Genomic DNA, 26352 nt, shown 5'->3' with positions numbered 1-26352 from the left:
TAATACGTACCACCATTATAATCAAGTAATGTCGACATTGTGTACTCATTCCTCCCTGAAGAATTCAGTTTATTCACAGAACTGCGGTGGTTTGCTATTTTAAATCGAAATTTATTGTCAAACAAACATTTATTTTAAAGTAAACAACCAACCCAACCAACCCCAAACTTGGTAAGGTGGGTCTGAAACCGGCTGGCGGGGAGGGGAAGGAAACGCGGTGGGTTTAGCGTCTGAGGACACCCCGGCCTGCCGCGCCTCACGCTCTGCCCCGGCCGCCGGCTGGTTCGCTCCCCCTCCCGCCGCGCTCAGCCGCTCCTCCTGGGAGGCACCGTCCCCCTCACCCCGACCCGCCATGGCGGCTGCGAGGGCCTTTGGGCAGCCAGCGCGATCGCCCGAAGGCGAGCTGAAGGAGGCGGCGCAGGAGGCAGGCGCCGCCGGGGCAGCCCCCGCTTGGCCGTTGGGCGGGGGTGGGGCCTGATTTCGAACGGCGCAAGCGGCCCAATGGGAGGCGCGGGCGGGGCGCTGGGTCCGAGCCGGGCGGTAACGGGCGGTGGGCGGGATGCGGCCGGGCCGGGGCTGAGCGGCCGCGGGGATGGCGGAGCAGAGGCGGCGGCTGGCGCGGCTGGCCGTGCTGGAGGAGCTGCGCGTCTCCTACGGGATTAAGGTGAAGAGCGGGAGCTGCCTGGCAGCGTCCAAGCAGCCGGGAGCGGCGGCCGCGGAGGTAAGGGGGGGCAGGGCGGTAGGGCTGCGGGGCTGGCGGAGGGCGCCCGCTCCCCGGGCCGGGCCGGACCGGGCAGCGGCGGCTGCCGCTGTGGGAGCAAAGCTCACCCGGGGTTAGAGGCCGTTCCCCGGGTGGCCGCCCGCTCCGGCATCAGTGCCGGAGCCCTCACGCCGTTGTTCCTGGCAGGGTGTAACTTTCTCCGGGGGAGACGCCTTAGCCCCGGCAACGGGGAAAGTCGGGTTTTCCCCCTTTTTCCTCAGCGAGCGAGCGCTCCAGACGGTCGTCAGGACACCCCGTGTTGTGATTTAGTGAGATAATGGCTTTTGTGGTGCTGAGCTCGCCCCCGCCCGTTTCGGACCCGAATGTTGAAAGGCAAACCCGATGGTGAACGGAATGTGTTCCTCTTTGTGTTAGTGTGGTTGTTACCCTCCCAAACACGCATGCATGCTTCTGGCCTATGCAGGAGCTTTTTGCACTTTACTGTGCTTAATGGCACTCGCTATGGGATTTAAATCTTAGTCACTATATTACTTCTTGGAATACATAACTACTGTGTAGTTTCTCAAAGCTCTATGTCTTTTATTTTACTTGATTTCGTAGATTTTTTTTGTTTGAAGGCCTTTATGTGCATGGTTTCCGTTTCTTCGTACAAGATGTGACTATAGGTATTCTGGTATAGACAGACCTGGGCTTGATTTGCCTGTGCTCTGAGGAATTAAATTTGCCCTGTAATTTTAAATACCTACTTTGAATTTGTTGAAGGAAAAAAGTGTGTTTTCTGTGTCGGGACTCTTAATTAAAACTAAAGTATCCTAACGGATGTCAGTTCATGCAACACTGAAGTCCATTTCAGAACACTGTTCTTCTGGTAGGCTCTAATTTATAAAGCATGGAACACTATCAAGTCCTAAACAAGATCCCTGTGCAACTGGTATAGCACAGAACTGAGCATTCTCAGAACGAGCTTTCTGTAAGGCTGAGAAGATGCTACAAAATGCTGCAGTAAACCTTGGTCAATGTAAGGCAAAGAAGTTGCAAAAACATATGCTTGAATGGGGTTGTTTGGAAAGGGAGAGTTCAAGAGTAGAGAGAATTAGTTTCTTCCCTCTTGTCAGTATCAAGTATATGGTTCTAGACTGGCTTGGGTTTGTTTTTTTTTTTTTCATTTGAAGGGAAGGTAATAAGAATTGTGAATAATATATTTATGTCATGATAAAATATGTCTCTAGCTGTTTGTAGTGCTTAAATTTTATGCAAGGAAGAAAATGTATATTTGAATTACAACAGAGCAAGGTAGGAAAAGATATAGAATAACATTTGTTTTGCTGGGGGGCATTCTATTTCTATTGTAAGGGAACAGACAGGTTTATTTTAAGAATTTAAATCACAACTGATATTTCAAACAAAACCTTGTAAAGTGAGGATATCAATTATGAATTTTAAATGTTGAATTACAAGCCACTGGAATTCTCTATTAAATAATGTTGTAAATACAGAAAAACATTGTATCTTGGAGTTAATTTTCTTTTTGTACTTTCAGTAGCAACCCAGAATACAATGACAAACCTACGTTGCTTCTCTTTCCTTATCATGTTATGCTTGTTTTCTGTAGGACAGATAGGCCCAAGGTGACCTAATGGGTTAGTTGTTGATTAACTACTTTCCCAACATGGTCAGCACTTTGAATTTCAGGTATAAATGACCAAGAGTTTGCATTCATCTCTGATAACAAGTTGGGCATGATCCCAATCCTTGTCTGGTTGGGGCAGGGGCTGGCTTGCATGTTCTGTAAATATAAATAGTAAAGAGGTGGGGCAAAGAAATAAAAGTACAAGTTGTTATGTCAAAATGTGGGCTTTTATAACTAAAACAACTGTGCAGTGACTTCGGATAAACACTGTAGGTGAACGTGACTGAAGAAACCGCTTGTTTTCTAATATGTCACAGATATTCTGTCTTGTTATAAGGGAACAGTTGTAAGTTTCTTAAATACAAATTCTAAATATGAGAGTTTCAAGCAGTTTTCTAGGCTATTCTGTTGAGTTAAATTCTCCCTGAAACAGCAATCTTGAGTGACTCTGATAAAGAAAAATATACTTTAAAAAAAAAGAAAAAGTTACTTCAAATGTGTTGTGTTGATTTTTAAGAAAAATAGGATTTAGTCAATTTGAAAATGTAAGTGATATTCCAGAACAGTCTGTTTAATATCCTTACTGACTATGGGGCCTCATAGGAAAACTGACTCCTTGTAAAATACAAAGTGCAAAACATACTGCAGAAAACCTTTCTATTCTTTCAAACTAATCTGGGGTGTTCCCTATAACTAGAATCAGCACCATCTCAGATATCTGGAGATGACAGTGCTTTACCTGACAATACCTCTTCTGTTTTATCTGAAAGACCTTGTTTTTTGTATTAACTACTCTTCTGTTTGTGGAATAAGTACTTTGCTGTAATCTGTAGTTGGTAATCCTATCAATTTTTGAAAAACTTTAATTGGATTTTGTATTTTAGGGTAAAATCTTTGGAGTATCATTCCATGCATTGCCACAATCATTTGTGCCAGAATATGGTTATATTCCAAGGTAAATTAACACTATACTTAGATTTACATTTGCTTTGCTAGCTTCATAGTATTGAACTCTTGTGAGAATATATTTGTTCCAGACCTCCTAAAGCTTATGGGGGATATAAGAGTAGTTTCAGTTGGGGAAGGAGGGATGCAGAAGTTAGATGGGTAATTCAGAGCCACAGCTATCATTTAGTTGTATTTCATTGTATTTCTCGTCATTGGGGAAAACTATCATATATATTAAGTTTTATCTATTTATCATGAAATAGTTTTTCCAGAAAAGCTAATCTTCATTCTGAGTGTCAAAAGTATGTTACTTTTCTTTCCTCAGCTTTCTAGTTGATACTTGTGAATATTTGGAAGAACATGTTCATACCGAGGGACTCTTCAGAAAGTCTGGATCTCTTGTTCGTTTAAAAGCTTTAAAGGTATTCTTTAAAGCCTTTTTTTTTTTTTTTTTTTTTTTTTTTTTTTTTAATAAACTGCATTTCACTTGATCATCTGCACGTTTTAGTTTTTGGACTTTTTTTGGTCATATTCAAGTTTTAATACTAGAAGTAGACTGGTAACATCACCTGCTTTAAAAATGAGAGGAGATCTAGTTTGGAAACTGGTAAACTTCACCTTTTTTTGGGGGGTGTGTGGGTGTGCGTGGGTGTAATTTTTCAGCTTTCCAGATGGTGAGAATACATTTGTGACTAACAAACCTGTTAGCAGTTGTGCACACTGGATACTGTGAGGATATTTGTTTAGCAGCCTTCTCCCAGAAGGATGTGTACCTAGGAAACCTGTAAATTAACACATGTGGTCTGACAGCATTGTCTGTCTCTGTAGATACTGTAGTTAGGTAAAACATAAGGCTGAAACTAAAAATGGGGAACATGTCACTGTCTTTTCTGATACTAGCTAGAGGATTAATGCCTAAATTTAAAATCTGATGGTATGTTGACGACTTCAAATCGTTTTTCTTATGAACAATTTCAGACTAAACTGGAACAGGGTGAAAACTGCCTCTCAGCTGCTCTGCCATGTGATGTTGCAGGGCTTCTGAAACAGTTCTTTAGGGAGCTGCCAGAACCCATCCTTCCACCTTACCTGCAGGAAGGCCTTATCAGAGCTCAACAGCTAGGACATGAGAAGAAAACTGCAACTGTGTTGCTGTCGTGTTTGATGTCTGACAGAATAATTGAAGCTTTGAGATACTTTTTCAACTTTCTGAGAACTGTGTCCCAAAGGTCAGTGCAAAGACAGTGCTTTGTAAGCAGCTCCCAATTCCTTTAACAACTTGTCTCTCCAAACAGCTGTTGTAAGTTTCTGTGAGTGGTTTGTGACTTTAAACTTTCTTACCCGCAGTCATTCACTAGAATTCACTCATGGTCCTTTCTTTCATAAATCCAAAGCGTTTTCTTTATGAAACCTTATTTTGGTCTTATTTGGACTTTGTTCCATTGTTTCGTAGTTGTGTTCCTCATTCTTTGGAAAGCAAAAGAAGTGACTGATAAAAGTAACATAATATGATACCTTGAACTCCCCCTAAACTGACCAGGGTCTGTAACTTTTTGATTTTAATAACATAGTCATGCAGTTACTTAGCCTGAGGTACATAAGTCAACAATCTTGGTATGTGAACACTCAAGTGAATGACTGTTTTTGTTTCAACTGCATTTGTTTTATTTGGTCTTTTCTTTCTCCACTGCTTATGTCCTCATAATTTGTATTAAAAAAACAAAACAACCTTTTCTTGTTAAGATCTAGTGAAAACAGAATGGATAGCAGTAATCTGGCAGTGATTTTTGCTCCCAACCTCTTGCACTCGAATGAAAATGAAAAGATGTCAGCCACTACAGAAAAAAAAATTCGCTTGCAAGCCGCTGTTGTGCAAACACTTATTGACCATGCTGCGGAAATTGGTAAGATTATAAATGTTTATCACAGTGTCTTGTTGCACATACTGTATACAGCTTTTCTTTTCAATTTATTTAAACAACTTTAAAAAATTTTCTCAACTACTTCAGGACAACTACCAGAATTTGTCTTGGAAAAGATTCCTGCAATGTTAGGTGTTGATGCCTTCCAATCTACTCCCTCACTGTGTGGCCATGAAGACAGTGAAAATGAATCGCCCAGTGAATGTAAGAGGAGGAAGCACCGAAGTGTTGGGGGTAGGTATGTTGTGTGAAAATTTCAGCAACTAAAATAGAATTATTTTGAGACTTCAGGTGTGCTTATCCTAAGCACTTGCTTCTTCCACAAGCGGAATAGATGTCTGAAATTGGTTGGGATTGATTTGCAAAATCTGTATAAGACTTCAGTAATCACATCACTTTATTGTATATTTACTCTGAGTTTATTGTAGTGTGTCTGTTGTCCACCAAATGAGCTATTTTGCTTGTGTTCACGTTTGTGAAGCCAGATTAATGTTCCAGCTTTTTGAGTCAACTTCAGATCCTGTTGCAGAACACTGATGAAGTAAAGATGATTTTCTTTTTTTTGCTAGTTTTGAAATTACCCTTGCACATTCAAAGATATGGCTTACTTTGATAAGTCAGGTGCTAAGAAGGCAAAGGTATAAATGGTGTGTGTGTTTTGAATTAGAGTAACTGATCAGTGTTTTGAGGTGCAACTCTAAACTGGATATTATTGGATACTGTGTGCTCTGATATGGATCTGTTGGTTTGCGGGTTTTTTTTTTTTCAGTTTAGCTATTCAGTAGACTGTGGAGATTTTTACCAAATATGGACAGACAAATGGTATCTTCTCTGTTCTTCTGCATTATCTTTGAGGAAATACTGTGGAATATATATACTTGTCTTGATTCAAATCCACTGTAATACTGATCTCGTATGTATTGCTACAATACTTTGAGTATGTATTTAGCTCATGTACCTGGAATATTAAACCTGACAGTAATTGAAATTAAGGCTTTACTATTGTATATGCTTAACCAAGGCATGGGGGTTTTTGTGCAATGTGCTTTTCTACTCTGAAGAAGGGAGATCATCCTGGAGTTGCAGAGTGATAAGCGTTTGTGACTTAAAATTTTGAGGAGAAACAGTTAGAAATTGTTAACTCCGTGGAATATGTTCTGGTAGCAGGCAGCTTCTACTCTTTGTCCAGATGTAGTAAAACACAGTATTACTATGTTTTATCTATTTTCAAAGATGAGTTTAAAATCAACCTGATGTCTGCCAGATACCATAAGTAGTACTGCAGGTCTGTAATTTGTTAAGCTTTGCTATGAGCACATGGAAATATAACTGTAGGTTGCAACAGCAACAATACCTATATTATTTTATTAACGTGTGGGTTCGGATTTTCCTTTCTGGTACTCTAATTTGCAGAAAAAAAGCAAAATTAAAAACCAAACCCTAAGCTATACTGGTTGCTTTGCCTGTTCTATACTTTTAGTAAACTCTCAACTTTTTAAGCTGTTGTTGCAATTTTGGTTTCCTTAATTTCAGTCCTTTCATCAGTGACTCCGGTGGTTCTTACTCCAAGTACCAAGCGTAAGCTTCCAACTGATTGCTCTCAGGGCTTGTCCAGCAAGAAGAGAAGATCTTTTAAGCATAGTTTTGCTTTTGAGTTGTTACCAAATAGCATTTTTAGCAGCAGCTCAACACCAGCATCAGGTACAGTGCCTTAATTTTTTTCCTTCCTGCTTGAAGTGGTTGTTTATGGCTTTTAATTTAAGTGTACAGTCTTTTGTTATTGTTAGGCAGTCACCGATAATCTTCACTTAATGTTCCTTACACTACTTTCCTGTCTTAGTAAATAGTCTATGTTTATGTTTATCGGTGACTGTCATGTTACATGGATTGAGCAAAACAAAATTCTGTTTCTTGTTTTCTGTTATATTAATCTCAAATCTGCAGTCCTGATGTCCTTTTATCTTTTTCAGTCCCTCTATCACCTAAGTTATGCTCATGTTTCTGTCAGCGCACAGATCCATGAAGACTGCCTATGCTTCCAACCTTTTGCAAGCTGTAGCCTCCTTCTGCCTCCTAAACACTTAAATAGCTGGTTTTAGCTCTGTGAAATGTAATTGTTGCTATATAAAGGTTCGTTCTTGAGTCCAAACACCTTTTGTTTTGTCTAGATGCTAAATAACCTCAAAATTCTATAAAAAATGTTTTACCTTTTGTTTGACAGTGCTTTAATACCGTTTCCTTCTACTAGCATGCTTCCAACTGTCAGGCTCTTCTGCAGATCCTATTTTATTTTTGTTTGGTTCCTTATTGTGCTGCTAACTGAAGTTGGAATAAAAAGAAGAATTCTAGATTGGCTGTGTTTTGTCTAGTGATCAATTTTGGTTTTTTCCACAGTTGAGTGGTATAAAACTTCTTGGTTTTTTAAATCATTTCATGCTCATCCATGAAATTCTTGTTTCTATGGATAAGCAAACCAAAGTAATGACATTTTGTAAAGATAGTAGTAGAATAGCAACTCTTTGATTTATTGTTTCTTTGACTGTTCTGGCTAGGCATGTAAAAAAGCACCCTGCAAATAATATGAAGACTGAATGTAATTTTTCTTAAGCTCTTAAATTTGAGGAACTGATCTGATGATAACAGTGTGGAAACTTAATGGAGGTATTGATATATAAGTAGTGTGCAATTAATTGCAATCCAGCTACTTCTCTGGATGCTATAAGCAACAACTTCATTTAATATTAAAGTGCAGAAATGCAAAGTGTTTTCAAGTAAGCACTCCACAAAATAAGGAAGCAAATCTGTGCTGTTTAAAAACCTATTCTTTATTGTATTAACTGTTAAGTCTTTATCTGAAAAAATGTGACTGTTTTAAGATCATGTAAATATGATATTGTTCCTATAGTTCAGTTTGAAGCAAGCCCTTCTGTGTCTCTTGAGTCATCACAAACCTCACTGTCTCCTTCAACTGGTGGTGAAAATCATCTGTCTGGTACAGGGAACAGAAGAAGTAAAAGACATGCAAGCAAAAAATTATACAGGTAATTTGCCTTAACTCTCAGAAACTAAAAATAAATTGGATAAGTCTAGACCCCTTGACTAATGATGTGTAAAATCTCAATCCATCTTTAAAATTATATTTTTTGGTGTTCAAAACATACCAAATTTTTATATACAAATCCTAAAATCACCAGGTTTTCCATTGTGCCAAAACAGAGCTGAAAACAAAATAAGATCTCGTACAGTAGCCTCCTGTGCCTATAAAAAAGCTTGACAAGAAGACAATAGAAGTAGTAAAACTAGAAGAAATAACCATAAATAAGTGTCAAGATGTTTTCATTACCCTCCTAAAGAGTTTTTTTACGTGTTGCTTCTTCCCCTCTGTCCTCCCAGGGCTGAATCAGGAAAGACAGGTTGCTTTTCTCCAAAGATTAGCCGAAAAGAAATAGTTCGTAGGTCGTTACGCTTGAAGTTTGGTTTGGGGAAAAGCAACAGAGAAATGGTAAGTACTCTGCTTCTAATCCAGTCTTCTTGTTACTGTGCAAATTTTAGTCCTAAATTTTGGGCACTGCTTTTCAGTAGTAGGAAGGACTTATTTGGTAACAGGGATCATAGCATAACTGGGCCTGCTATCAAGTGCAAGGAGCCCTAGGTATGTTTTTGTAGCTGTGACTGATCAGCATGTACTGGGTTTAGCTGGGGTGGGGAACGGGCTGGGGGGAGGGGACAGCTGACCTGAACTGACCAGGGAACTATTCCATGTCATATAACATCAGGCTCACCAATAAAATTGGGATGGGGGGAGTTTTTGCAAAGTGGCCACTGCTCAGAGGCTGGTTGGGCATGGGTCTACTTGTGAGTGAGTGATTTTTGCATCACTTGCGGCTTTGGGATTTTTTTTGTTCCCCTTGCCTTGCCTTTCCAGTTTTCTCCCCCTTCCTGCTGGGGAGTGAGCAAGCGGCGGGAGCTCACATGCAAGCTAGGGTCAACCCACACTTGTGATCAGTAAGTCTGACAGTTCCTGAAATCCCGATATTACAGAGTCTATGCACAGAATCACTATATTCAGAGTGTGGCTAAGCCTGCCTTACTGCAGGTGGATTGTTCCCTACCTAGGTCTACAGAGTATAGAGGGAAGATGAAGTATGGCCAAGAAAAGGCTTGGAGGTTCCTCTGTAAATGAGATTCCAAATTACAAGTTTATATGAAAATAATCAATACTTTCTGTTTGTTCAAGAATATTGTATCAGGATGTGTGGTTGGTAATAGATCTGAAAATATTGGAAGGCGTCTTGCAAGTCAGCAAGGTTTGGAAAGCAGAACAGAATGTGCAAAGAGAGATTTACTCTTCAGCCCATGTGTCAATGAAAAATTCCCTAAGAAAAGTAAGTATTTAACAGAATATCTTAGCTGGGGAAAACTTTTGCTTTTGTAAAGCGAAAGTAACTTTACGGATAAAGGTATAAAAAGCAATTGGATTAAAAGTGCTTCTAGCTACTAGGACAAAAGTTACTTGAATGTTAGTGGCTCTTGGCAAAAAAGAATCAGTTTAGGACAGGCTTGTATTTCTAGTGTATTTTAGTAGCTCTCTTTTGTTAAGCAAGATGAGATATGTGATCTCAGTTCTTAATATTACAACCTTTATTTGTGTCAATGGAACTTAAGGTTGAGTAATGGCATCTTTAATTTTAGTGCTGCTTTGATAATTAGGGTTTCTAGCAAGAATTTTGCCTATAATGATCATTAAAATGTCAAGATATTATTCTTAAACACTGTGATATTTATTTTTAGGTTCAAAGAATGCGAGCAAGTCAGAGGAGAACTTGCTAACTACAAAATGTCACGATAACGTAGTTCACCGAATGTCATGGAATAGTCCTACGGTTACGTATTCTCAGGTGATCAGCAAGAATGAGGGAATTCTGCCAGGACACTCTGAAGTGAGAATCAGTTCTTCAGAACCTGTTTTGATATTTGGAAAACCACCAGCTGTTCCAGATGAATTTAAAGCCACAACTGTAAGCAAACAAGACAACAGCTTAGAACCTCTACTTTATGAAGAGGAAAGTAATTCAACTGCAGCAACGTTACTGAAAGTTAAGCAAGCCTTCTCTGCATCTGGAAGTAATCTTCACAATTTGATGGGTGACACAAAATCTTCCTTTTCAGATGTAGCAGGTGAAACATTAATGGAAACTCCATGTCTCACGGGGCTCAGTCTGGAGAAAGGCTTGTTAGCTGAAGAAGTTTCTGAAAATGTAGCAAATAAAAAACCCAGAGAACTGTTACACCAATTTAATCAATCTTATGCTATTGATAAACAGCAATCAAAAAAAGATGAAATTAAAGTCTTGGAGAAAAGAAACTTCAAAACTTCTATTGAGATTGAACTTCAGGTCCCAAAACCAGATATAAAAAATGTAACAGAACTTCCTGTGCCTCAAGTACTGGCCAGGGAAGACGAATTGTCTGTTCAGAACAGTTCATCAAAAGATTACTTCAACAAATTAGATTCCGCTGGAATAAAAGAGAAAATAGAATTAACACCCTCACAAACAGCTGAAAAGTGTGTGGTAAAATGCTATAATTTGGAAGAAGATACTGCTAATCTCTCTGTGGCAGGACAGCTTCCTACTTCACAGTTGCCTAAATCACAAAATGAAGTAGGCAACCAATACTTGCAAGCTGAAAATTCTGACAGAACTTTAACTAAGACATTAACTGTTTCTGACCATGGAAAGGTGTCTGACCACATACAGTGGTTCAACAAGCTTTCATTAAATGATCCAAGTTCTGCAAGCAAAACTAAACCACCTCTTAAGTTTCAGCGTACTCCTGTTAGACAGTCAGTAAGAAGAATTAATTCCTTATTGGAGGCTAACAGGCGATCTGTGAGCTCTCAGCTGCTTAAAGCAAGAGATGTGGGTTCACCGCTTGTTAAATCTTTGAGCTACGATTCTGCACTATTCTCCTGCACAGAAAAGCCCTCAAAGAATTCCGTGGTTTTGCCACTCAAGAGTGAAAGTACATATGACCAAGTTTCTATATCTCATAAGCAACTAGACTTGACATCCAAATCATGTTGCAGACCGTTAAATCCATCAGACAAGCCTGATGTTTCTGTCAGAACTACTGGGATCCATGAACAGAAAGCAACTGTGCATCCATCCAAGTCGGTTCTAGAAGATCTAACCAATCATAAAACGGCAAAATCCAGTTTAAAAGTTAATGCAAATATAAATATTCCAGATACTGCCCCAGAAAAATCTATAATCACAAGAAGTGCTCCAGGAAAAGAAAGAGTTTGTTATAAAGGCTCTCCAAAGAATCCAATATCTAAAGTGAAACTGCTACCAACTGCAAAACCAGTAGACCTATAAGATCGCATATGATGGCTAAATGGGCTTATTATAACTTGGTTAACCTTTGGAAAATCTAACTTTGTATGATTATTTTTTTAGCTCTAATTATTTGTATTTTTTGATTTATTTTTTAACTGTATGAGTCATGGACTTGTACAAATAACAACTTGAAGAAAACCTCAACATAAAATATTTACTGAAACATTTGCAAATGCTAGTCAGTTCATCCAAGTGAATTTGACTTCTAAAACAAAAATAACCTGTTTTTATAAATGTTTGTGTTGGATCTCATATTTTATTATCTCTGCTTCTAAAAACATGCTGCATCTCCCAAAACAATTTTTGCAACGTTTAGACTAAGTACCAACTTTTCTCAAAAATTCTCAGACATTTAAAACAAAACTAACAGATGTGAAAAAAAATAAGTTGTAAATAAATTTGATTACCAATACTCAGCATCAAGACATTTTCTAAGTATTGTAGCACACTTTGGTATTTCAGATGGACCTTACACCAACTGTTCTACTTTTGAGACAACAGTGTTTATTTCTACTGCAGTAGATTGGGAGCATATTTTCCTTGAGTAGGTAAATTAATTATATTTTGACATGTGTGCATACACTGGAGAATTATTAGAACACATGGAAAGTAAATGTGCAGTTTATTCAAGAATTGAAAAGTCTTAAAACTTGATCCAGCAATATGTTCTGCAATAGGTACCAAGTATTTTCAGTTGTGAGCAGTAAGATGTTTTATCGTAATATGGAAGGGTGGTTTTAACTTATTCTTAGAGCAATAGAATAGTGTTAACTTAGATGGTGCGGAAGCAGGTTTTAGATGTTGATAATGTTGCAAGAGATGAATGTAAGAAGCCATTGTGTGTTAAAAGTTGGTTTGCACAAGCAAATGTTTACATCTTTTGGAATTAACTGTTTGTCATCGGTAAAATTGAGTAAACACTTGAAACTCTTCGTTAGCTTTCTGTATGTGCGAATTGCTTATTGGCAAGATGTAAGAGCTGAAAGCACTGCATACTTTTGGTTTTAATAAAACCATTGGTTTTGTCCTTTTTCTGAGCTCGTTCTTCTATAATGACTTAGAAATTCAGATTATGTTACCATATGTGGACATCAGAAATGAGTAAGTCTGAAAATACTGAGGGCAGAAGGGATTCTGTTCTGACTCTTCTCTTTGATCATCTTGGGAATATGTTGGTGATTTTCACAACTATCAAAAGCCACAGTGCAACATAATATAGCAAGAGCAGGCCTCTAAACTTTGAGTGATATGTTAATGAAAGGAGTAGTGCTGCTTGCCTTCTGTTCCCTGCCTACTTACTTCCCCACATACCCACCGATTCACTAGCTACACTGGTTCAGCTCGGCAATCTGGGGGAACCTGCTGTCCCACCAGCCCAGCTGAGCTGCCTGCCTCTTGCTACATTATGGTCAAGATCTAACACTAGAGAAAACAGCCATGAGGGGATCCTGACAGGATTGTTTACTGTTGTGGTTAACTAGCAGGAGCTTCAGTTCCATGACGTAAGGGAGCCAACGTACCAGTTCCACCCTCCACAGAGGAAGCTGCTTCTGCCCGCTCGGGGACCTGCTCCAACCCTCTGCCTTCATGTGGCAGGTGCACCTGCCCAGTGAAATTGTGGCTCCCTGGCTGTTGAACCTTCCCTGTGCCCTTGTTCTCAGGGCTTTATGGCAGTTGGGGTCTTTGGCCAATAGGGGCTGGTAATGACCGCAGGTCAGATTTGGCTCGGGTATAAATGGAGTCTCTTGGAGGAAAGTTTTGAGCTCGTCCCGCCCAGAGCAGTGTGGTGCAGGTAAGGACCCTCCCCTTGGGTTGGGATGCTGCCCAAGGAGACTCCTCGGGGTTCCTACAGTTGGGGTACTGCCCTGAGATGTTCCTCAAGGTTGGGAGTCCTCACCTTTTATTGGGTAAGTGATTGAGTGCTTGGGGTTGCCATAGCCCCTGGTTGGTGTTTTGGGTTGTTGTTAAACCCCAGAAGTTTGCGTAGTGATAGTTTGTTCTCTTCTCAGGGACACTTGGACCTGTTGTTTGTATGTTTGCAGAATGTTGATTAATTGTGTATAAGAATAAATGTTGCTTTTTTTTTTTGTTAAGTGGTTTGGGAGTTTCTGCAACACTTTGGCAGGTCCTGCCCTATGCTGACAGTAGGCACCAGAGCACCACGTGCTGTATTTTTTCACTGAGGTGCATAAGGCAACTGCCAGCTGATGCAAGGAGTTAGGAGGTGGAAATAGGACAGAAGGAGATAAAGGCAATGTAATGAGGAAGAAAATGACATCAGACTCCTGTAATAATGAGCTGTTGCATCACTGTGTTTGAAAGGGCAAGATGAGATTTGTTATTGTTAATATGTACTAAATATTTTGAATGCTAATGCAGTTTCGACAACATGGCAGGGATGGAACAGTAAAGTATTTTTGATCATCATTGCAAACCAGTCTTGAACCAGTAGATTTAAATGTCAGAAAGGGAGATTTTGGTAAGGGCCTAACAAACAAACCCTTAAACACCAGGAAAGATTGTCAAAGTTGTAGGCTCTGTTTTTAGAGGGTTTATGGAACAGTTGAGACACACATCCATTTACATGAAATTGATCATGTTTAGGAGAAAAATTAGGAACATTAGATGCCCAATGGAAGTCCCTGCTGCTTTAATCCTGCAAGTTAGATGTGTATAGTGTACTAGAGAGAGTAATTTACATTTACATTTGAAAGTGCAGTTCATGGATCTGTTGGGGTGCATGGGGTATAATCTCAGAGCTTTTCTCTAGATACCTACCCTCAAATGGAAGCGGTCACATTCACAGCAGTAGCAGTGAGGATGTGTTACATAAAATAGCCTTTTTTCCAAGTGCTATTAAACGATAGACTTCATTTAGCAAGATCCTTTTACAATTGCCTTTTTGTTAACCTCTGCTGTGGATGATGCATATAGATTTGGTTGACCTGGAGACCTTTACCTGCAAGTGCTTGAAGATGGTTGCCGTGTTGTTACCAGTTAGGTAATGCCATCACTCTATAAGCAAACCAGAGATCATGCCATGCCGGGGAGAGGGGTCACAGCGGGAAGACGGACACAATCCTAGGAATATGTAGCATCTCGTTTCTGTAACCGCTAATCCACCAACAACCTTCAGTTTATTTTTAGACTGTTGTGTTTGGCTGAAAAGGGAGATCTTCAGTACACACACACCCCGTCCGTCCGTCCGTCCGTCCCCGATTTGTGTCATCTTCTCAAGGGGCCAAACCCTTGCAGCAGGCACACGGCCGCGGTAGGTACCGGGGCGAAGCTGGCGGGGCCCGGCTGCGGGGGGAAGGCGGCCGAGGGTCCGCGGCTGCGCACGGAGGATGCGCGGCCGCGGAGCCGCCGCAGCCGCAGAGGCGCGGCGGGAGCGGGAGGTGAGCGCGGGGGCCGGGGGGGGCCGCGGCCCCGCTTCCCGCGGCGGGGAGCAGGGCGGAGCGAGCGGGTTTATTTTCCCTTTAAATCGAAAAAAGGTGCTCGCCTCCTGTTCAGGGAGCGGGGGGGGGGGGGGGGGAGCCGCGCATAGGCGGAGCGGGGGGTATTTCCAGCATCGGGGTTTTCAGCCATTTTTGTCTCAAAGACGTTTTCAGGTGCCTTGCGTGGGGCGGGTGGAGCAGCGGAACATCTTGAAACGCCTGGCGTGGAGAAATAAGGCCGCTGTGTGCGTTTTAAGGAGGATAAGGGGGATTTGAGAGATTTTTGTTTATTCAAGGGATTGGGAGTGATGCGTTTTAATTATTCTCTCGTGAAGGGGAAAGGAGCTTTAAGAAACAAGCGTTCCGATTAAAATTTGGCCTCTCAAATAGGACAGTAAGTGGTGCTTGCTTTGGTTTTAATTGTTTTTTTTTTTTGTTTTGTTTGTTTGTTTGTTTGTTTATTTTTAAATCCTAATTAAACTAGGAAGTGCAGCTGTATAGTGAAAGGGATTCAAGGAAACAAATGAAACCTATTTGCTTCAGGTGGGGAAGATGATGCATATGAAGTAGGAAGCCTCTTGTCTTAAGGAACAAATAAAATATACTGTAGGATATTCAACAGTTTTTAGTGATTTATTTTCAGGCAATGCAAGGATAGAGCTTGGAAAACACAGCTTCTGGCTAAAGAGTTCTTTGCTTTTAGCCCACAGCTATAGAAAATAGCATAATAAGTGGGGGGGGGGGGTGTGGGGGGGGGGGGGGAAGGGAAGCATATTCTCACTAAATGAAACAGTGGGTCCATTTTGTTTGCAGTGACTGTCAATGAATGGTATGGGCAAATGCATATCAGAAAACGGATTTCTGCAGTTTTCTGCTTAATTATTTGCTTTTTAGAAGAGAAGAACCTATCCACCCCATTCCCCCTGCTCCTACCTCCTCCCTCCCCCCCACCCCTCCTCCCCTCAGTTTTCAGCTGGCTAGATTTTCAGCTGCCCTTAGAAACTGTGGTAGTAAACTGTGATGTGCATTAGTAAGATCAGAAGTTATTTCCAGCATGCATACTGGACTGTTTTTCCACTATCATTTATAATCAAATTCCTTCCTTTTTCACAGGATAAGAGTGGCTACCAGAATGACAACTTCCTTGCTTTGTAACATGATATTTCTGCTGGCATTTGGATTGGCTTCGGCTTTTAGCCACAGCCCTAGGACCCCTGACAGGGTTTCTGAAGCAGATATTCAGAGGCTCCTCCATGGGGTCATGGAGCAATTGGGCATTGCCAGACCCCGGGTGGAATATCCAGCGCACCAGGCTATGAATCTCGTTGGTCCACAGAGCATCGAAGGTAGCTCATTTCTACTTTATGATGAATTTATTACTATCCTTTGGTTAATAATTATTGTTTTGCATATAGATGCAGAATATCCTGATCTTAAAATCATGGACTTTTTCACCATGTAGTTACATGATCTTTGTCTTAAAATCATCATCCATCTTTTACCATCTTTAATGTAATGATTTTGGTGAAAGTAGTGGGGTGTTTTAATGTGCAGGCTTTGTAGAAAAAGTTGTGTTGTCTTAGAATTGTCTGGTTTCTAGTACCTCAAAACAATGGGTTTACTAAATTCTTCCCCATTAGTGTGTATAAATGTATCACATATATGTTTTACATAAAACTAATGTAAGCCATAGATCCCAAATCTCACAGATTTTTAGAAACATTTGCAGACCAGAAGAGGTCAAACGTTTGCAGTGTCATGCAAGATAAAGGGAGAAACTTTATATGGGGGGTTCTTCCTACGTGCTGTAGCCCTCCGTGGGGCAGGGTCGGTGCTGGAGCACGCAGGGCTCCAGGGCCTGGGATGGGAAGGACACGGGTGCTCCTCTCCCCGTGACCACAAGTAGCACCTCAACACTGTGTTGCTTTGATGAATGATCTGGGCTCAGGTTCATTGTTTTTGGCCAGTACTTCTGGTCTCACTCTGGGTGAGTAAATTTTCCTTGGAATCAGTCTTTTATAACTATGCAAACCATCTGAAATATCTGGCTCAAATGTTAGGGTATTAGGATAATGTTGCAATGTATTGCTATTTGAATTGTAATAAACTAGTTTTTATTTGGGGATTACAGAAAGAGGTTGAAGGTATGCAATTTCAAATATTATGGTTTATTTGCAAACACCAAAACAGAGCAGAAACTCCCCTTCTCTCAGAATTAAACCACTTTGTCACAGTATAACGAGTCTGCACAAATTCATAAGCCTGTGCCCTTTATTTTGTCCCCCTTCAGTCTACAGATTATCCTAGGCAAAGAGATACAGTTGCCTTAATGGTGGCTAAGGAGAGGATTAAAGCTGAATAGGCATTTCTACCAGATAATTGCGGACTTAAATTTATATATTTTCTAAAGAAACTTTGATGGACATATGCTTTTCTGCAAGTTTAAATGGTAGCAATTAGGCTTAAGGAGGAAAATTTGGTCTATGCCCATTCCTTCTCCTGTATGAATGTTTGTACGTAGAGAAATTGGAACAGATTGGTAGAAGTGAGTAATTTTACTCTCCATCTCCCTCTTTTCCCCAGACTTTTTTTTTATTATTTATTTAAACCTTAGAAAAAATATGTAAATTTGGATCTCTGGCAAATGTTTCATATTAGCTGTTTGCAATTACTTTCTAATTACAATGTTAGCAAAACCAGATTAAGAATCTCTTAAGTATTGAAACTTTTCTGGCTCTTGTGAGACTCTAATACTACTACATTTCCAGTCATCTGTATAGTCTTCCACAAAAAGCAGGTTGGACAAACTTTTTTTTTTTTCTTTTCTCTTTAAAAATAAAAATACCTTCTGTATATAAAACAGACTAAAACTGAAAGGTGATAAATCCAGTTTATTTATCATATCTAACACTCCCCTCGTGATTATATGGGGATGACTCTTTTTTTCAAGTCTACCACGGATATTTAACAGCCTATTGGGAAATTTCTGCGAAAGCAAAAAAGCCTTGTGAGGTGAATGCTATCAGTCAGTGTAGGAATAGACATGCAAATCAGACCTTCATGTCAAATGTTGCTTTTCATAGAGTGTTTTGCTGGTTTTTACATAGTAATCACTCGCTCTTTCTTTGGTTTCTTATGGTGATACGTGTCTGTCTATAGCTAGATAGGTACCTCTTAAAGTCTCTGATTAGAAACTTCAATTTAAGAAAGTGTTTTGAAAGTGTTGGTTCCAGTTACAAGATTAACATGGTTTTATGTCATTCTATACAATATTTTCTCATACTGCTTTTTTAAAAAGTACCTATAATTCAGTAAATTTTCACCACGAGTTTATCTTTAAATATAGACCATGAATTAGAGGATAGGTAATCCAATGAAATTTGCATTTCATTCTGTACCAGTGATTTCAATTATTACATTGTGAAAATCTTCAGAATTTAATATGCTAATTACTAATGAGTTAACAATGCTCTTTCAGTATTTATTTTGTGTAATTTGGGGAAAAACCTGCACAATGGGTTTGACTTTCTATTACGTGTCTGTTTTGGAAACAGAACTGTTAAAATGGCATGGTAAGACATTTATTCAAAGCAGTCTAGTTCTGCAAGAGACTCCCATACATAATGTTTCCACATATAGTATCTGCCTGGAAAAAAAATGCAGTTTTTACCACCTTCCCTGCAGTTTGCCCACTACTTGGTTATTGCCAGGGGACTGACATTCCTGACCTCCCAGCAGATCCAGTCAGCCAATGTTTTCTGAACAAAATAGAATGGGAACTGGGTTCAGACAAAGGCCTTTTCTGTCAAGGAACGAGGACAGGAGGTATTTGAACTAGGACTCCCATGAAATGTAATACTCAGTGTAGTAGAAATATTGTGGCCTCTCTGAACTGTTGTTTTTTTTTTTTTTTTTTTTCTTTCTTTCTTTCTTTGGGGGGCAGGCCTGGAACTTACACATATATTTTGTGAAATTCCATCACATGATGTAGAAAGAGAATTTCTTCAGAGGAGGAAATGCCAATCTCTTCTCTGCTAAACAGACCTTCAGGACTTTCTGGAAGAATGTTTCTGATAATGCTGGGCTCTTACAGCTTGCTTGTGTCTCAGATATTTCTTGGCCAATGCGCAAGGAGGTGAACCGAGCAGCACAAGAGACAGTGTCATGGGTTGTAATGTTTAAGCAAAAAAAACCTGTGCCTGTAGCACAGGTGTCGGCTGGCAGGAGTACTGAGGAGGACTGACAGAGGAGTTGTCATTGATATTCCCAGTGGTATCCATATGAACAATAATTTATGGTTGAGCTATAGACAAATTAACTGCATGTATTTTTAATGTGCATCAGTACAAGGTTTCAGGTTCTGAAGGATTCACCTACGGGCTTTCCACAAGACAGTTACACTGTTATCACTGGCTATTAATGCTGTGTGCAAGTGCTTACAAAACTCTGCAAGATAATAGAAGTGAAAACTAAGAGGAAATGAAAGAAAGAGGTTTAGCAATAATTGGAATATGTCACAGCAAAATAGGATTTTCATCCTAAATACCATCATGGCAAAGTAGTAATTCACTAACTAATCTCCTGAGGTGCTGTCTTCATTGGGAACTTTTTGCCTGGAAGTAGCAGAAAGTAGAATTGGGTATGAAATTCTTATTATTTATGAGAAATTCTGAGCTGCCAAGGGTGTTGACTTCCAGCCATCTTTCAGTCTGTAGGTTGCAGTGACCAATGTAGACAGTTTAAAGCCTGGTTCATCCCATGGCAGCATCTTCATCATCAACCCACTGACTGTTCTGGAGTGAGTCTGTTTCTCATTTTGACCAGATACTGCATCTCAGCATAAAAAAAAAAGTTTATTAGTCAGAGCTGAATAAATTTAGTATGTTTCTACAGAAAATTGTTTTATTTAACAGAATGTTTTTGTCAGAAATCGCCCCAGTGGTGTAGACCTGCAGCAGTGTTGATAGCTGTGGATGCCATTGGCTTCAGCCAAGCCAGGATTCCAGAAGTATCACTGATTTTCAAAAGGCCAAGATTTTACCCATTATATGTGTACGCTTGCAAACGAGGTGCTGTCAGGAAAAAATAATTTTTGTGGCTTTGGAATTTGGAAACAAATTTAGGCTGCCATAATATAGACAAGTTTATCCAAGCAGCCTGACTAAAATGAAATGCTTGCAAATTTCAGTGATTATTATAATAACCTTTTCCAGCTGAATAAGATCTTAATAATTTTGTGTAACAAAAATACTAGTGCTGTTAGTTCATAAGCAGATTTCCTAATTATGCCCATTTTCCAGCTCTGCTATCTACATTTTTTCTGGTGTTAATCATCATATTTTGACTTTAAAATGCTAAAAACCAGAAGGTTGGTGTGTTGCAAAGAACTGTACATTGTCTTTCCCCTAGCCACCAAAAAGAAAAGAAAAAGGCTTGGGGCTGCCGTGACTGTAGTAAGTGAAGTCACAAAATTACTCTGTACCAAAGACAACTAAAAGACAGATACTTTCAGAAAATACATTTATCAGCATGTGTTCTTTCCTAAGTGACCAGATGGTTTTCTTGTTGATGTATAGAAGAAAAAAAAAAAAAAAAAAAAAAGGTACAGCTTGTTGAAATTGAAAGAAGTTGCTGTCTTTTATTGTGTTGAAATCTATAAATACATGGGGTTCTTTCATTTGTCAGTTTACCTGTTACCTCAGGTCAAGATGCTGAAATAGGAGTAGAGTCTAGAAAATGCCTAACAAAGAGTTTAATCTACCAAGAAATTACTGCGAGGTTCAACCTGTGAGTGACCCAGGGAGAGCTCGGAGGGCTGTGAGCGCGGTGGCTCTTCTCTCTCGGCGGCAGAGAGCTGCCTGGGGAGGACGGCTCCTCCACCTTTGCTAGGGCTCTGTTAGCTGAGTGGAAGCAGTTCAAATGATAAATATATCATAAAAATGGGAATTTGCTGGCTGATTCCCTGTACTTGTGTACCTCAGCCGGCAGATGGTGCGTGGCATGTCAGCACGGCAGAAGCCAAACAGATCCTGCGTGATGAGCATCAAGCGAAGACATTTTTAACACACGAGGTGGTATCATGGGAGCAGCTGTTTTTTGCTGACCACATCATAGATTTTTCTCTCTGTACACCCCTCAATTCCCAAAAGTAATAAACCCGTATTAAGTACTTTAATTTCTCTAATAATATTAGCTCTCCTTGTTATTTTATCTTTTCAGAAAGCTATATTGGAGTTACTTAGTCACATCAATAAAAAGAGGGGGGAAAACATAGAAAAGCAAAATAGGAATTTTTAATGAGTAGTTATGTTTCTGTAGTTACTATTTAGGTTTATCACTAAAATACTGTACAAGCACTACTGGGCTATATTCAGGTTTTCTATAGACAAAAAGGGGGCTGTATCTATGTTAGTAGAAGATAAAAGAATAAAGTAAAGAAATGCCATCAACATTTCAAAAACACAGAAATTATTTTTTCTGCCTGTCAGGGAGCTTATGAAGTAAGAGACCACATGGATTTTTTTCTAAGTTTGTGCCAATATTTAAGGGGATTTTGGGGGGAGGGGAAGGGAGTATGTGTATAAGGCAAATTTCGGGATTATTATTCCATGAACAGGAGAACAGTAAAATCTCACTTAAACACATGGGGGCACCAGTAGCTCAGCTAGGGCAGTTGGTAGCACTTAATTTCATGTGGGGAAATATGAAGTCCTATTTTCATTTTGCAAATACCATCTCCTTACGTTTTCATTGCCTTCTGTACAGTTCAGTACAACAGAAAGCCTCTTGGGTGGTTGGTTTGTTTGTATTTGATTTGGTTGGTTTGCTTTTATTTCTTAAAAACATATGAGATGACAGTTGATAAAGGTGCTGGTATGACAGCCCAGAGTCTGAAGGTTTCAATCTGCAAAAGAGGTGTAATGCTGTCAACCTCAGTGATAACATTAACTGATGTCTCTTAAATCATCATTTGTAGGAATAAGAAAATATGATGCCTCTTTGGGAGGCTTTTGTCTCTCCTGCAAATACTGCTTATAGCTACTGAGAAAAGGCTGGGGTTTATTTGATTATTTTGAAAGGAAATAAATACCTGTTTATTGTTTTAGAAAAAGGTGGTTATTGTTTGCCCGATTCAGATGATAAAACTCAGTAGAGTTTGGAACATTATGCTAATATTTCTACTTAACAACTGGTAGTTAGTGACCTGTCAGCACAGGCTCTGTACAAATAGCACTTTGCATGAAATTCACTGTCTGTAAAATTATGCAGATTACTCATGCATGCCAATAATATCTATTCTGTTTACATTTTCCTAATAAGAAAACAAAGACAGGCAGTGCTGGATTACCTCATTGTCTGGCCTGTAACATACCTGCAGGACCGCTACTTGTTTGCTACAAGGATGCTAAAATCTTTTTAGAAAGCTACCAAAACTTTTGCTTACGGATGCACTCAGTGAAACTAGTACAGAAATTACTTTTGCTCCCATTTGCATTTGGGCTAGCATGTGCTATACTCACCCCCGCGTTTATTTGGACTTCCTTGGGTGCCTGGAAGGAACAGCCATTGACACACGGGCGTGCGGCATCTGGGGGTCAGCAAACATGGCAGCAGGGTGGCTGCGTCCTCTTTGCTCTGGTTTGCATCCTCGGTGCCAGCCGTGCAGGAGGCCCCGGGCTGGCAGCGTGTCACCGGGCTGGGCCAGACCTCCCGCAGCCCATGCCACAGCTTCAGGGCTGCTCTGCACCCTCGATTTAGTGCAAAGAGACCACACAATCATTGGGGATTTGGATTATTGTATCTGTTCTATAGAGAAAGTCCTGCTGCAGTTAAAGCGTAAAGTTACATTCACATTGGGACTGCTTTTGCTGAAGCACACATGACTTTAATCAAACGCTGCGTTACGAGCCTAACGTTTAACAAACAAACCCCAACATTACTCTACTAGTCTCTGCTTTCAGGGTATTTTTGTTTTGGTTTGTTTGTTGGGGGTTTTTTGCAAATTACTGAAATAGCCCAGAAAATATAATTTCAAAATTTGACACAGACATCTCAAATTTGTAACCTAAAATAAAAATGGTAAATCTACACCTTTTTATGCATTTATATGGTAGACATCTGGATTTGTACAGATCTGACTGAAAATACCTATCATTTTCTTTGTGTTTTATTTCCCAAATTGTAATGTCAAACATAACCAGAATTTGAGTGTTAAGCAGTGGTGCATGTCGTAAGAGAGGCGATTTAGAAAGTTAATTCCTGAATTTAAAAGCTAATGACAGTGCCAAACGACACTGCCAAATGACAGCGGTGGTTTACAGTGGATTTTCCTTATCTGACTAAGTGATATGGCACAGCTCTGTGAAGAAATTGCATGTAGAATGATTATACCTGTAACTGCACAAACAGGAAAACAGTGAGGTGGTATGACTTTATTTCTTCTTTATGAAAGACAAGTGTTTGAAAAATTGGCCCATAATATCTTTGCTTCCATATGAGTTTATAAGACATGACAAGCAGTGAATAATAAAAAAACAAAGTTGATGTTTATATTGCTATGTGGAGGTGGTATTGTGTTACCTCAGTGTGTGGGACAACTTTTCCTCTTGAGGAGCAAGGGCAGGATCCAGCAGCGGCTGTGGGTGTCTCCACTGTGGGCTCTGCCACTTCTGAATTTGAGGAGGTGCCCTTCCTCAACGGCCCAGCGCTGCAGGAGGTGTGCAGGCACTGTGCCTGTCTCCTCAGTCTGTCCAGGGAGAGGGAGACAAAATTCTCAAAACCATTGTGCTCGTCACAGAAGTCAGTCAATGGGGAACGCTATAAAAAAAGTGTATTAATCTCTGTTTCTCTCTTGATCTTTGTTATTTGCATGTGGGTCTGGCTAAGGGACCTATTTAGATTTGAGGCTTTGAACCTTTTCTTGAAAGAATGTACGTATACCAGTCCTCGTGGATGCAGGAGGGAGTGCAGGTGTCACATCCCTCTTCTAAGGAACCAAGAAGATAAAGTGACTTCAGCTCTTAAAATCTCATACTAACCACTGTTATGTGGTATAGACTACTACTGCTATTCATAAAGTCATCTTTAAAGGATGCCACAGAAGGAGAAAGCAGCTTGAGATGGGACTTCTTCAGGGAAGAAAGGTGGCAGGTCTGGAGGGATTTAGAATTAGGTAGATTCACATGTACCTAAAGGTAATTAATCAATTAGAATGGGATTTGTAGCCACTATTATTTTTTTGTACATGTTACTAGAGGGAAATAATCCAATAAGAGAGGTAAGAAACCCGAGGAGGAGAGGGAATATGATAGTTCTGTATTGTCTAATGCTTTATAGTACTTCTGTTTTCTGATGTTGGCAGATGGTATATTGAAATTTAATATGAAACTGTAAAATTTTATCTAGCAATAGAATATGGTCCATCTGCCAGTGAAGATCAGCCAAATTATGATGAGCTTTTGTTTCCAAAGATTTTTTTCCCTGCTTGTCTTTCACATGCATAAAATAAATCCTTGGGCACATTAGTTAGGATTTATACCTTTTTGTGATTGTTCTCAAAATCATACACATTTCTGCTGCTCCCACCTGAATTTTAAATTAACTTACGGTAAGAAAAGCTTTTTTACTTTATTTGGTTCTATGAAAAGATATTTTAGAAGTCTAGACAAAGAAGAGGTTCTTGCTTTTCTTGATTGTGGTGTTGTGTGCAGATGATAGGATCTCTGGCACGCTCTGGAGGTTTCCAGAGCTGTTCTCTCCCTGCTTCCTGTTGTGCGTGCTTTCAGCAGTGCCCTCACAGCTGCTGCAGGGATGAATGAGAAGAGGAATGTTCTCAGCTGCTGAACAGGAGGGAGGAAGAAGCTGCTCTTTCCCCTTGGGATGCTTTAACATCAGGCTAGCTGGACCGAGTCCCTGCTGCAGCGCCGAAGAGCAGCGTTGGGCCTGGTCTTACCTGGTGAGGCTCTTCGTCTCACCACTCTCTTGCATCTTCATTGTGTGCCTTTATTCAAGTGCAAAAGACACCTCATTTTGACTCGGGCCGTGTTGACAGGAGTTTTGACCAGGAAGGCCTTGGCTTTTGGAGCTGTGAGGTTCTCAGCTCACCAAAGGCGAGACTTGGGAGCCTTGTAGCCCCACACTGGTCTTGTTCACGATGAGGTCATGGGGGGAGTAAGAAATTCTACCCTGGTGGCAGCTGTCGGACAGGCGTGCAAAGCTTTTAAACATTTCTGTTGAAGAACCAGCTGGGACTTTGAGCCATCTGCATGGAAAATGGAATTGAATGAATGTGAATGGGGAAACAAACAGGAAAACTTTGTGAAGTTCAGTGGAGCAGTAGACAGAAAACATGGTCCCGTTCTGGACAATTCTGGTGCCTCCATGCTTCACATTACAGGAGCGAAAGGAGTTTTTTTTTCTGCAAGTATGTTGATGCTGACGGAGCATCTGGGCTTCTCATGCAGCTGGCATCAATGCCAGTGTATAAAGTGCTCCAGTTTTCCATCGGCACACTTACATTTATAGGATTGAAATAGTGCCCCGTCCTTCGCGGGATAAAGTAGGTCACCGGCTTCCTTTTGTGGCTGCGTTTCGCAGGGCCACGCGCCGCACACGAGGCCGTTGGCGAGGCGATGCTGCGGGAGCTGCAGGGGTGTTGCTGGCTGGGTGTGCTTTCCCCCGACGCCGCTGCTGCGGGCGGTCAGCGCCGGGGGGGCCCTCCTGCTGCGCGCGGCAGGTTGCACCGCGTTCGTGAGAAGGATAAGCTTATCCGCATGGCGAAGTGCAAAAGCTTTCTGCTCGGACTGAAGGGCAGGTTAATGTAGTCCATTAGAGGACTGTGCAACCAAGGGAGGCATGAAAGATTGCTTTTGTGCTCTGTCAGCAAGTGAGCTGCTGGATTTTTTTATTGTGTGTACAATTTGAATAATGAATATAAGCTACTGTTAAATTTATTGTGAGAGAGGCATGGGCGTTACTTTGGTCCTAAGCATTTCACAACAAAAGTATTTAATATCATAAATATTTGTATTGTTTGTAATTAAAATATGGGATAAAATGGAATTATTTACTGAAAGCAAGGTTGGTAATTGTGTGATGTGTGTGCTTAAGGCTTTAGAAAACACGTTCAAAGGGATTTGTCCCTCTGCAGAGAAAAAGAAAATTAATCTTCATAGTTTTAAGAAACTTCATGTCATTAAGGAGAAGACAAACTGACTCTGGAATCTGGGATGCTTGACTACATATAGCTGTAGTTTGCTTAGGCTTCCCAAGGCATGCTCTTGAATGGTTAAGG

At 40.3% G+C, this 26352-nt stretch overlaps 1 protein-coding gene across 8 annotated transcripts in view; it reads left to right on the top strand.

Annotated features, from left to right (window-relative positions):
* Positions 1-560: 560 nt before the first annotated feature.
* Positions 561-26352, top strand: part of LOC104355570 (neuroendocrine protein 7B2) — a 45842-nt gene continuing 20050 nt past the window's right edge. The window contains exons 1-11 of one of the 8 annotated variants that reach the window (XM_032984619.2): positions 561-721; positions 3236-3306; positions 3625-3721; positions 4278-4528; positions 5043-5203; positions 5309-5455; positions 6755-6922; positions 8127-8262; positions 8615-8723; positions 9459-9606; positions 10013-12654. In XM_032984619.2, coding sequence (XP_032840510.2) covers positions 593-721; positions 3236-3306; positions 3625-3721; positions 4278-4528; positions 5043-5203; positions 5309-5455; positions 6755-6922; positions 8127-8262; positions 8615-8723; positions 9459-9606; positions 10013-11601 — 3006 coding nt within the window. In that variant the 5' untranslated portion in view covers positions 561-592 and the 3' untranslated portion in view covers positions 11602-12654. Of the gene's footprint in view, positions 722-3235; positions 3307-3624; positions 3722-4277; positions 4529-5042; positions 5204-5308; positions 5456-6754; positions 6923-8126; positions 8263-8614; positions 8724-9458; positions 9607-10012; positions 14894-14922; positions 15021-15082; positions 15117-15198; positions 15454-16172; positions 16406-26352 lie in introns of those variants that run through there. The other 7 variants (XM_032984618.2, XM_042790857.1, XM_042790854.1 and 4 more) reach the window with 7 other exon arrangements.

The sequence above is a fragment of the Tyto alba genome, unplaced genomic scaffold, assembly GCF_018691265.1.
Source record: "Tyto alba isolate M040663 unplaced genomic scaffold, T.alba_DEE_v4.0 Super-Scaffold_18, whole genome shotgun sequence".
Taxonomy (NCBI): Eukaryota; Metazoa; Chordata; class Aves; order Strigiformes; family Tytonidae; genus Tyto; species Tyto alba.
Note: the sequence above shows the minus strand (reverse complement) of the source record. Positions and strands in the feature narration are given on the sequence as shown.